At 47.1% G+C, this 12693-nt stretch overlaps 2 protein-coding genes across 5 annotated transcripts in view; one reads left to right on the top strand and one right to left on the bottom strand.

Moving 5' to 3' along the window:
- The window catches only part of RGL1 (ral guanine nucleotide dissociation stimulator like 1), a 283782-nt gene that overhangs the window by 56086 nt on the left and 215003 nt on the right, over positions 1 to 12693 (top strand). The window lies entirely within an intron of this gene.
- On the bottom strand, positions 6870 to 10620 carry LOC131381782 (transcription factor NF-E4-like). The gene is made up of 4 exons (XM_058430497.1): positions 10496 to 10620; positions 9725 to 9851; positions 9374 to 9531; positions 6870 to 7377 (listed from the first exon to the last, which is right to left on the bottom strand). Exons 1-4 carry the CDS (start codon positions 10618 to 10620, stop codon positions 7020 to 7022), a joined length of 768 nt encoding a protein of 255 aa, XP_058286480.1. The 3' UTR covers positions 6870 to 7019.

The raw sequence follows: 12693 nt of genomic DNA, 5'->3' as shown, positions 1-12693 counted from the left end.
ATGCCCACCTTACAGAGTCCTCCAAGGAATGTTCTAGAGAGCCCATCTTTCCGTATAATCAGTCTATTTAGAGTGGAGCAAGTGATGAAATTTAATGTGAAAGATTCCTTGATTTTCATATTATCCTATTGTCTGAAGATTCTGATCAATCTAATAAATATCCAGGTTAGGCCTAGTCTGGTTTTCTTTATCCAGGATCCCTTCTATCCCCAGCTAGAGCCACTAGATCACTAAATCAATCATATGTGCAGGTTGCCTCTGATTTATTTTCCTCGCTGCTGCTGGCCTGACCCTGCCTTTTAGCCCTGATTGGAATGTTTCAATGTTTGCTTTGTTCTAATACGCTGTCCCTTGTACTCTCTTTTAAATAACCAACCTCTGACTGTCTTGGTTCTTGTTTACCCACCTTTTCATCAGCCCCTTCCTCATTCTTCAAGCCCAAATTCCAGCTTGAAGTCTGGGTTCTACAATCTGTTGACAGACTTCGTTAAAGCTTATGATCTGCATTCCTGACCTTCCTAGGAGTGTCTGCCTCACAATTTTCTGATGTTATATTGTGCAATGACACGTCATTTTGTTTGTTTTTGCTGTTGCTGACTGGACCGCTGTATATCAGACATGGTGTTTTGCCTGCCAGACCAAGCCTTCTCGTATTGCATGGGAGTATACTAGTGGCTGTGACCAGACTGATTTTAAGTTCTAATCCCTCTTCCCACTCCTACCCTCAACCTGCTCAGACCTGACAAAGTAATAGGAAATTGCCCACCCATTTAAGTCCCACAAAAAGCCTTACTGCACCACTAGCCACTTCAATTATGTTGAGTAGTTTTATGGGAAGAAAGGAATTGCAGGCTGATGATAGTAGCTTTGTTGAGTTGGTAGCACTGGATCCAGTCTCTGAGGGAAACATAATGGTTGGATTTCAACTTTGTAGTATTATTCCAGGAGCATCTGTATAGCATCATAAATATGGGATCTCACATGACGTCTTCCTGTGTCTCAGAAAAATGGACAGAAAGCAGGTTTCAAGAATCTTTTTTTTTTTTTAATTTGACTTTAAGTTCTGGGATACATGTGCAGAATGCGCAGGTTTGTTACATAGTTATACATGTCCCATGGTGGTTTGCTGCACCTATCAACCTGTCATCTAGGTTTGTTTTTTTTTGACAGAGTCTCACTCTGTCGCCCATGCTGGAGTGCAGTGGTGTGATCTTGGCTCACTGCAACCTCTGCCTCCCGGGTTCAAGCGATTCTCCTGCCTCAGCCTCCTGAGTTGCTGGGATTACAGGCGCACACCACCATAATCGGCTAATTTTTGTATTTTTAGAAGAGACGAGGTTTCACCATGTTGGTCAGGCTGGTCTTGAACTCCTGACCTTGTGATCCGCCCGCCTCGGCCTTCCAAAGTGCTGGGATTACAGGCGTGAGCCACCGCACCCAGCCTGTCATCTAGGTTTTAAGCCCCACATACATTAGGTATTTGTCCTAATGCTCTCCCTTTCCTTCCCCCCGAGCCCCTGACAGGCCCTGGTGTGTGATGTTCCCCTCCCTGTGTCCATGTGTTCTCATTGTTCAACTTCCACTTATGAGTGAGAACATGTGGTGTTTTGTTTTCTGTTCCTGTGTTAGTTTGCTGAGAATGATGGCTTCCAGCTTCATCCAAGTCCCCACAAAGGACATGAATTCATTCTTTTTTATGGCTGCAAGATTAAAGAATCTTTTGCAACAGATGTTGCAATCTCTAAATTGAGATTTGGATTGATCAATTTTTGCCCTTGAGATGACACACAGATTTGTTGATAGGCTAGATCTTAGGTTTTGGTTTTGGGGAATAACAATCCACTGTCCCAGGGACTTCCAACCATTTGATGAAAGAATGGTTTTTAGTTCTCTGAAGCCTTAAGGTAATTTAATTTTAGAGCTGGTCTGGAACTGACCTTGGAGATTGCCTGGTTATTAGTCTAAACCCTCATTTTCAAGGTACTGATGACAGAGAATAGGAGGTATGTTCCATTTCCCTACCCTGTATTGTGTGACTGATGGGAATGGAGAGGTAGAGTAGGACAGAGGTGTATGGTCTATCAAGAAAGGCTTGAAGTCCTCTCTCAATCTTTTGTGCAACCAGTTTTATTAAATGGATGGAATTCAATGGGAAGTTAAATGGGGAACAGCCTCTACCCAAAATCCCACCCCACCGTCCACTGCCTTCAATAATGTTAGGCTCTTAATTTTTCCATTTTTCTTTTTTAAAATAATATTTTATTGGCCGGGTACAGTGGCTCATGCCTGTAATCCCAGCACTTTGGGAGGCCGAGACAGGCAAATCACAAGGTCAGGAGTTCGAGACTAGCCTGGCCAACATAGTGAAACCCCATTTCCACTAAAAATAGAAAAATTAGCCAGGCGTAGTAGCAGGCACCTGTAATCCTAGCTACTCGGGAGGCTGAGGCAAGAGAATTGCTTGAACCCAGGAGGCAGAGGATGCAGTGAGCTGAGATTGTGCCATTGCACTCCAGCCTGGGTGACAGAGCAAGACTCCATCTCGAAAAAAATAAAATAATATTTTATTGTTTTTTGCATAATGTCTTTATTTTGCAGAAAATGCTTTCTGCTTATTGTCTTTGGCTATTTTGTCAAAACTCTAGGTATGTCAACTCTAGCTATGATACCTGACACAAAAGAGGCCTGAACATTACTTGAAAGCAACAAGGAAGAGAATGAAAGTTTGTTTTTTATCTCACTAAAGTAGGACCATTGGAGTTTACAAATTCTGGTATACCAAAGTCATCTATATGCTATATGAGAAACAAGCAAGAAGTTTCTGGACCCTAGTGAACAATTTTTTTTTTTCTTGAATCATGGTGAATTAGGCCAACTGCATTGCTTCCATCCTTGAATTCACCTAGATGACTCAGGACAACACTGCCACTGCAGATTACCAGCAAAGTGGGAGGTGGTGATGGGACTTTTTGATAAATAGTAGACTATGTATTTTTTCTTCTATTTTAAAATGAAGTTAATAAGGCTTTATTTCCTTCCTTTGACCCATAAGACTGCCATTTTTTACCTAGTAGATCATTCAAATGAACGCTGGTTGCAAAGTCATTGCATATTTCAGGACATAGGTCTTGATTCACATGGAAGGTGGTGACATGGCTGTCTATGAGGCTACCAGGTAAGGTTGGGCTGAGGCATTGTACTGGCTGTCAGGCGTGTCTGTGTCTGTGACAGTCCCTTCATACAGTGGGGATCCTAGAGCTAGTAGATGGATTTGTGTTATGACTCATGGGGCACATACTGATGTGGGCAGGCATTCGAGGCTGGACCAACTGACAGGGGATTGGAGCATGGATAAACACACAGATGAACTGTCAGAATTGTAAGGCTCTTGTGTCGGTTTGAACCCTGAGAGTGCACCAACGAACAACACAAGGCGGTGTGGAGCAACACGCTGTTTTAATGTGTGCCTGGGTGCAGACAGGCTGAGGCTTAAAAGGGCGTCAGCACCAAATGAGGATGGGGCAGCAGTTTTATAGTCTCCTGTAAACAGGAAGTGTCTCAGTCTGATGTAACTGCTATGCAGTACCTGGACAGCAGTACCTCTCTCGGTCTTCAGGGGGTACGTGTCTTCCGGCCAGCTCTCTTCCTGCTTCTGCTATCTTGCTGACACATACTGTTGGTGCAAGTGGTCTTGTGCCTTGGGACTAGGCCTGAGAAGTGAGGAGTTATTCACCACCTCCCCCCCTGGCTTCCAGGCCCTGGGGAAAGTCTTTCATTCTTGTCTATTTGGTTATAGAAAAAGGGAAAAGTGACGACTTTCTCAATAACTACTTCAAGCGTGACATGGTGGGTGGTGTGGCCACCTTGGAAACAAAAACTTAATTTTGGGGTTATTTTTGAGAGATGGGTTGGTATTCATCATGTCGTTGCAGCAGGAGCATCATCTGGATTGTCTGGCGGTTAACTATGGTTTCAACAAGACTTTTAATAGCTTTTATTATTAGTGGGATAATACAGGGGAGAAACAGGAGGAGGCCAGTGATGAAGATTACTGTCCCTACCAGCATTTTAAATCCTCCTAAATGAGAGAACCACCCTCCTAGAAGGTTTGTTGGATCCCATCCCTTCCAGGTTTGGACTGGTACATGGGCTACTTTTCTGATGTTTGAAGCAATTTATAGTACTGTTTTTCCATTATCGTCTATGTTAAGACAACAATTGGAGATATTAAACTTACCACAGACCTCACCTTCTGAAGTTGTTTGGAACGCTTCTACCCACCTTGAGAAAGTACAGACAAAGACTAGAAGATAGTGGAGCTGTTTATTGGGTGGGATGTGAGTGAAGTCTACTTGCCAATCTTGCCCAGGTACCTGGCCCTGGGCTTGGTGGGTAGGAAAAGGCAGTGGCTGGAGGGAGCCCTGGGGTGACACTGAATGGCAGATAGAGCAGGACTGGGTGATTTCTTGAACACAACTGGAAAGGTGAGGACAAGTGAGAATAGGGCAGATAAGTTGTAAGAGAGGTTTGGAACCGACATGCAAAAGTTGTGGAGACTTTGGGGGATAGGGATTGTTTGAGAGTGAGGAAGAATGAAGCGCCCTTCCTTGACCTACCATGGGCCTTGCTTTTGAAGGTTTTGGGCTCAGAAGTCCTCCTTTTCTTCTGAGGAGTAAAGAGGAGAGAACAAGGACACGGACAGAAACTGGCCTTGCACAGGTTGTAGGTGTACTTGTTTGTCTACCTGATCTGCTAGTGCATTTCCAGCTGCTGTAGGATTGTATGGAGTTTGGTGGCCCCTGCAATGAATGATGGCAACTTTCTGTGGGAGCCTGGCAGCTTGAAGGAATTTGTTGATGAGAGATCCATGTATGACAGGAGTGTTTTTTGCAGTTAGGAGACCCTGTTCCTTCCAGATGGATGAGTGTGAGTGCACTATGTGGAACGCATAATGAGAATTTGAATATATGTTGATCTGTTTTCTGGCTGCTAGAGTGAGAGCTTGAGTGAGGGCAATGAGTTCAGCTTTTTGGGAGGTGGTTCTTAGAGGGAGCAGATTAGCTTCAATAGTGTGTGTGGGGTGACACTATAAAATAGCCAGCATGTTGGTGTCCTTGGTGTAGGAAGGAGCTGCCATCTACAAACCAAGTAAAGGAGGCATCTGGAAGGTGTTGGTCTGTTAGGTTTGGAAAATGTATAAGAAATGTTTGAACAGTGTTCACACAGGAGTGTGTAGGGTCTTGGGTGGTTGTAACTTCAGGTAAGACTGTGGCCAGGTTTAGACAGAAGCTGGTTAACATGGTCATGTGGGGAGTTTCTATGAATAGAGCATACAGTTGGAGGAGCCACTGGGCAGAGATGAGACTTAGTACATTGCAGTGAGCTAGCATGTCTTTGATGTTATGGGTTGAATAAACTGTTAGGTTGGCATGAAGAGATAGTTTTAAGCTTTCAAGGGTGAGGACAGCAGCTGCTGCCAATGCTTGGAGGCAGGCAGGCCATCCAAGAACTGTGGCTTCAAGCTGTTTAGAGAGGTAGGCAACAACCTGGAAGGTGGGTCCCTTAGACTGGGTTAGAACACTTATTGCAACTCCACACCATTCATTGGTATAGAGGGAGAAGGGTTTGGTGAGGTCTAGGTCTGGGAGAGTGAGGATGGGGGCTGAGGTGAGAGCCTTCTGGAGTAGACAGAAAGGTTAGGTAATAGGCTGTGCAGGGTTTAAAGCCTCATGGAGAGGGCTTTTAGTGGCTTGGTATAACGGTTTGGCAAGCAGAGTGAAGGAGGGAACCTAGAGCCTAAAATATCCTGCTAGTCCTAGAAAAGAGAGAATTTCTTGCTTAGTTTGTGGAGGTGGGAGGGACTGGAGGAGGGATATGCGGTCGGTTGTGAGCCCTTGGGTTTGCAGGGTAAGAGCTAGGCCTAGATAGGTGACTGGGGGGGGTGCATATTTGTGCTTTCTTAAGGGAGACCTGATGCCTCCATTCTGCCAAGAAGTTTAAAGGAGAGATGGTATGGACGTTGCAGTCTCTTTGAGAGGGTCTACACAGGTATAGATCATCAACATACTGAAGGAGAGTGGATGGTTTTAGGGATAAGGTACAGGTCACGAGCAAGGACCTGCCCAAAAAGGTGGGGGCTGTCTCTGAAATCTTGAGTTAGTATGCACCAGGTGAGCTGATGTGAAAGGTGGGTGTCAGGGTTTTCCCATGTAAAGACAAAGAGGTTTTGGGAATTAGGGTGTAAAGGAATTGTGAAAACAGCATCCTGTAGGTCTAGAACAGAAAAACAGGTGGTGTTGGAGGGAACTGTGGAAAGCGAAGTATATGGTTTAGGAATTACTGGACATGCTAGGAGTACGGCTTGGTTAATGAGCCTGAGGTCCTAGACTAAGCAATAAGTTCCATCTGGCTTTTTGACGGGTAGAATTGATGTGTTAAAAGGGGAGTCTGTTGGGCAGAGTAGGTGACTGACAAGGAGGTGAGAAATTATAGGCTTTAGGCCTATGAGAGCTGCTTGGGGGATGGGATACTGCTTCTGTGATAGGAACTGGGTGGGGACTTTAAGGGTAATGTGGGAGGGGTGTGGTGTTTTGTGATTGAGGGTGTGGAAGTATCCCAAACAGTGGGGTTAACTATGGCTGGGGGATAAGGAAAGGTTGCATGTTTTAAGGTGGGAGGTTGGAGGAGTAGAAGAAAGTTAGAAGCCCCGGAGGGGTCTGGGTTGATGCATTGGGTACTATGGGGAATGTGGAAGTGGAGAGTAGTGTGGAGTTTTGAAAGGATATCTCTACTTAGGAGCGGAGTTGGGCATGAGGGCAGGACTAAGAAAGAGTGAGTGAAGGAAAAGGTGTGCAGGGAGCAGAAAAGTGGAGGGGTGTCTCGGGATTTGGAGACTTGTCCATCAGTTCCTACAACAGAGACTTGGGAGGACTGGGTAGGTCCTGAAAAATTAGGTAAAGCAGAGTAGGTTGCCCTGGTATTAATTAAAAAACATACTGGCCTACACGCCACCATCAGGGTTACCCTTGGCTCACATGAAGAGATGGTAGTTGCCGAGGTGTCCGTTCCAGGGCACTGTCAGTCTTCAGCAGCAAGGCCGATGAGATACGAGTAGGAGGTTTTGACCGGCTCAGGAAGGGATGGGGGCAGTCCTTGTGGGGGCTGCTCACAGTCTGACTTTCAGTTGGGTCCTCCACAGAGGGGGCACAGCCTGGTGGGCTTACCTGGGTTTGGGCATTGTCTGGACCAGTGGCCTTCATTGCCACACTTGAAACAGGCGCCAGGTGGAGGTGGATTGCTAGGAGGCTTCTGTGTGGAGCTGCGGCCCCGTGGGCCCACAGAGCCCCTGATGGCAGAGGCAAACATTTGAAACTCTGCCTGTTTTTTGCCTTTTACTTTCCTCATCATGACTGTTAAGGATGGTGAAGGCTAAATTAAGAAGGTCTCATTGTGTGGTTTGAAGGCTGTCGTCAAGCTTCTGAAGCTTGCGCCGAATACTGGGGGTAGATTGGGAGATGAACTGAAGGTTTAAGATAGTGGTTCCTTCTGGGCTGTCTGGGTCTAGGTTGGTATACTTTCTGATGGCTTCAGTTAAACGAGAGAGAAAAGGGTTGGGTTTTTGTGGGGACCTTGGGTGATTTCTGAAAGCTTTTCATGGTTGACTGCTTTATGGGCACCCTTTTTGAGTCCTGCAAGGAGAGACACAATCATTTGGTCTTGATGGTGGCATCCAGGGGCCCTGTCTTGATAATCCCAGTGGGGGGCCTGGTTGGGGACTGCCTCTGCGTCACTAGGCTGGGCAGGAGCTTGGTGATGAATTGTATCAGCATGCGCCTGAGCTAGGGTCCAGATATGGTCCCAGTCTTCTGGGGTGAGAGTGGAAGAGAGAATAACATAGAGGTCATGCCAGGTTAGTTCATAAGACTGGGTGAGGTACTGAAACTCTCTAATATAAGAGGTAGGATCTTCTGGAAATGAACCGAGTCTTTTGTTAATTTGAGAGAGATCAGTGTGGGGGAAGGGAACATGAACTCTAACAATACCTTTAGTTCCTGCTACTTCCCAAAGTGGGCACACTAGCACAGGCGCTGAAGTAAGGGTGGGGCATGGGCCAAAGATGGCACCTGAGCGAGTATGGGAAAGAGAGAAGGAAGAGCCTGGAAGTGGTTCCTGCTGAGGGTTTGAATGGGGAAAGGGGGGTTGAGTTAACAGGCAGTGGAAGATAGGGGCATAAGGTGGCGGGATGAATTTGCAAGCCTCAGGAGAGGGTGGTGGGGGAGGACAATGGGTACAGGCAATACTAGAATTGTCCTGAGGAGGGGATGGTGTAGAAAAAGGAGCGAATACTGCTGACTGGGAAGATGGTGGCTGGGAAGATGGCAGCTGAGAAGATAAAGAGGAGGCTTGGGGGTTAAAGAAGATGGTTGAGAGGGGAGAGGTAGGGGCTGGGAGAGGTGGACAGCAGACTGCTGGATCAAACAAGGAAAAAAAGGTGGGGTGGGGAGGAGGAAGGCGATCTGGGTGGTGAGAATGGAGGAGAATGATTTGAACAGGTGAGCAAGAATTGCAGAGATCAGGTTGTGATCTAAGTGCAAAAAGGCCTGGACATAAGGAATTTCTCCCCATTTCTCCAGTTGTCGGCAATAATTGCTTAAATTAGTTAAAATTATAAAGTCGAATGTTCCATTTGTGGGCCATTTGGACCTGTTATGTAATTCGTACTGTGGCCAGATTGAATTGCAAAAAAAGACAAGGCGCTTAGGGCGGATATCTTGCATGAGGCCTAAGGTCTGCAGGTTTTTTATGAGGCAGCCTAGAGGGCTGCCTTTTGGAATGGAAGACTGGGAATTTCCCATAACGGAGGGTAGGCTCGGGAGAACAGGGAAAAGGAGACCATCCTGGACGGCCGGAGGGAGATGATAAAAGGAGTGATCGTCACCGCTGCCTTTTTCAAGGCCTTGTTCATGTTCCCTTCCCCCTCACTGATCTCTCTCAAATTAACAGGACTTGGTTCATTTCCAGAAGACCCTACCTCTTATATTAGAGAGTTTCAGTACCTCACCCAGTCTTATGAACTAACCTGGCATGACCTCTATATTATCTTCTCTTCCACCCTCACCCCAGAAGACTGGGACCGTATCTGGACCCTAGCTCAGGCGCATGCTGATACAATTCATCACCAAGCTCCTGCCCAGCCTAGTGACGCAGAGGCAGTCCCCAACCAGGCTTAGAGGCATCCCCCTAAGACCAGATGATCAGCGAGTGCCTGGCACATGCCAGAGCCTTCTTGGACCAACATTGGATCTTTGGACTGGAGAAACCAAGAGAGGCCATGTGGATTTTTCTCTGTTAACCGGGCTCCCGGGAAATTTACCAGTAGGTGAAATCAGTGACTGATGTGCATGCACAGAGAGGTGACCGGAGGCTGAGAAGCTTTCTTTGTCCGGTTGCTGTGGACTGCTGTCCAGGGTGGAAGGACACAAGGGACGCGGACCGAAGCCCCTTCCGGATTTCGGCACCAGATGTAAGGCTCTTGTATCAGTTTGAACCCCGAGAGCACGCCAATGAACAACACAAGGTGGTGTGGAGCAACGCGCTGTTTTAATGTGTGCCTGGGTGCAGATGGGCTGAGACCTAAAATGGCATCAGCACCAAATGAGACCGGGCAGGGGTTTTATAGTCTCCTGTAGACAGGAAGTGCCTCAGTCTGATGTAACTGCTACACGGTACCTGGACGACCTCTCTCAGTCTTCAGTGGGTACGTGTCTTCTGCCGGCCCGCTCTCTTCCTGCTTCTGCTGTCTTGCTGATGCACGCTGCTGGCGCAAGTGTTCTTGCGCCTTGGGACTGGGCCTGAGAAGGGACGAGTTATTCACCCCCTGCCCCCCTTCCTACCCAGCTTCCAGGCCTCAGGGAAAGTCTTTCAAGAATATGTTGGAGAACTGTTCCAGTGAGCACAGGGCTAGGGTAGGAGGATGAATGTTGGTTCCTTAGGGCAGGGTCCCTTTCACAGCTGTATGTGGAGGGAAGTGAGGGAGGCCTCCAAACTGAGGATGGGGGTTGGCAGGTGGGCAGAGGGTACTGGTTCTAGGAATAAGCTACCAACTGAATGGGAGTACCTAGATTGGGGTTCTTCCTGGCTGCCTTGGAGTTCTTCCATCGTATCTTTGTAATTGCTTCTTTCCTTTGCATCCAGGGAAACTTTTGCAAATGGATTGTGTTTAAATTTCAGCTTTGAGCTCTTCATTCTGATAAGCTGTCACAGTTATTTATGAACTAGGTCTCGGAAAGCAATGGCTAGTGATTATGTGTTGTGGACACCCCACTCTCACTATGTGAATTCGAGGCTGGTGCTTATTAAGGAGTTTGACATGATCAGGCCCCCTCTGTGTAGCTAGTTGTTGATCTTGACTTTGCTGAGGGAGATGGGCATCTTCATCCAGTAGCGCCCTAAGTTGGGGGAATTGGGCTGGATGGGCACACACCTGAGGGCCTACGGCTCAGGTTTGCCCTCTGGCACCCATTCCTGGTTCCCACTTCTGGTTTTCTTCCAGCGCTTACTGTAGGCCTCCACGAAGTCCAGCAAGAAGGAGTACATGGCTCTTAAAGCCAAGCCAGACATGCTCGGCACTGGAAACAACTTCCTGGCATTCTTGGTGGTGATCATGTCATTGGTGAGCTCCTTGAAGCATAGCCACAACTTGCTCTCCTCCAGGCCTATGTGCCACTTTCACTCTACATGGTCACCCTTCTCAATGCCTGGCCTGAGGCTCACACTTCGTGGCTCTCAGCAGGTAGTCCACTCGGTACTGCAGGCTCTTCGATGCACACTCTTACCAGTGCTGTGGGAGCTCATTCTCCTGCCTGCCTTCCCCCACTTTCTTCTAAGCCCCAACTTGCTACTTGAGAACCATCTTTACCTATCCAAGACCTATGAAGGTGCCTGGGTCCCTGTATAGACTGGGAGGAGGGTGAGGACGGAGATCTGATCAGGAAAGGCACTGGTGGTGAGGGGGAAGGTTATCGTACTTGAACTCCTGAAAGGCATGAGTAGGGCAGACCTCTTGCTCTTTTGTTTTTGCATCCCTTGTTTTTTGGCAGGTGTTTCCCAGGTGTATTAGTCTGTTTTCACACTGCTGTAAAGATACTACCTGTGACTGGGTGATTCATAAACAAAAGAGGTTTAATTGACTCATAGTTCTGCATGGCTAGATAGGCCTCAGAAAACTTACAATTATGGCGGAAGGTGAAGGGGAAGCAAGGACATTCTTCACATGGTGGCAGGAGAGGGAGAGAGCACACAGGGGAAACTGCCACTTTTGAAGTATCAGATCTCATGAGACCTCCCTCACTATCAAGAGAACAGCATGGGGAAACCACCCCCATGATCCAGTCACCTCCCACCAGGTACAATTTGAGACGAGATTTGGGTGGGAACAGAGTCAAACCATATCACCAGGATCAGAGAAGTTGTGGAAGTGGATAACTAGAAGGAAAAGGGCAAAAATCCCTTGCTTGTCTGGGTGCCATCTTTCTCTTGGTCCTTGATGCTTTCCAGATGTGACATGCTTACATATGTCTTCTCTCTCCTGAGCTACACTTCTGCATCTTTGGAGGCCCCTAACTTGGGATGTCTCTGCTTTAGCCATCTTTGAATTTATCCTGAGCTCCTGCTCCTGGAGGTTGACCCCACAACCTGTTACTGAGTCAGCCCTTTTAGGCCGGGTCACACACAATGTCTCAAGGCTGGGTTACCCTTTGCAGCATGCACTCAGATCCTGGGCAACTCACATCGTTATGCAAAGGGTAGCCTGATGCACACCCTCCGTACTCGACTTTTGCACACTGGTTCCAACCAACTCTTCAGTGAGAAGCAGAACCCAAGCTCTGTGTTCATAGGCACCCAGATTCCAGAGGACATCTGTCATTTTCTCTCATGAACTGTCCCTGGATGCAGTTCAATAACATTCAGCCCATGGAGCCTGCAGTCGCTCCCAGCCTCAGTGAGCAGTTTTCTGGGAGCCCTCCAACTCTCCCACCCACCACTGCACTTAATGAGTATGTAGGAGGTGTTGCGGGGGTGAGGTGACAGAAAAGCACTCTAGAGAGGAGTGAAATGCTATAGCCCACCCTTACTGGGTCTTTCCATTCCCCTCTTAAGATTAGTAAGGTTGAATGGGGCACAAAGGTGAGAGTCTAGGGACCTTTAGTTTTCCCCTTAGAAAGCCTTGGAGGGGAATTCATTCCATGTCCTGTTATAATTATCTAGAGAGGTCAACTCTACATTCAATTGAACCTGTGAGTGGATTTGGCAACTGTCTTGAGCTTAGCCCTGGTTGCCATAACTCATTAAGTTTCTCACAAGCATTTACTATGTTAACAGAATGCTGGGAATGGGGTGTGGGGGCAGGCGGAGGAGAAGAAGAAGACATTCACAGTTAACACCTCTGATGACATCTCTGATAGCAAATAGATACTATTACAAGACTTTATCCACCCAAGAGCTAAATCGTTAGTTACAGATGCAAAGTGCTGTGTGGTCTTGAGTAAGCCTCTCAATTTTCCCATCTATAAATCTAGAGTAGCAGTGCAGATTTACTTGGCAAGGTTTTTCTGAGGGTTAAAGTACCCTAAATCATGTAATTAAAATGAACATAAAGTATTTTCCAAATTTGAAGAGCCATGGAAATGAGAA

This window comes from Hylobates moloch, unplaced genomic scaffold (genome assembly GCF_009828535.3).
Source record: "Hylobates moloch isolate HMO894 unplaced genomic scaffold, HMol_V3 SCAFFOLD_18, whole genome shotgun sequence".
In the NCBI taxonomy this organism is placed as follows: domain Eukaryota; kingdom Metazoa; phylum Chordata; class Mammalia; order Primates; family Hylobatidae; genus Hylobates; species Hylobates moloch.
This window is presented reverse-complemented; position numbering and strand designations above follow the sequence as displayed.

What these genes read in the sequence shown, in the direction of transcription:
- LOC131381782 (XM_058430497.1), bottom strand. Translation starts at nt 10,620, where the DNA reads ATGTCTGGCTTGGCTTTAAGAGCCATGTACTCCTTCTTGCTGGACTTC. An exon ending in AGAGAGGTCGTCCAGGTACC is followed by an intron (nt 9,532 to 9,724) that starts GTGTAGCAGTTA and finishes AACTGATACAAG; the next exon opens with AGCCTTACATCTGGTGCCGA. An exon ending in GTCACTGATTTCACCTACTG is followed by an intron (nt 7,378 to 9,373) that starts GTAAATTTCCCG and finishes GGCAAAAAACAG; the next exon opens with GCAGAGTTTCAAATGTTTGC.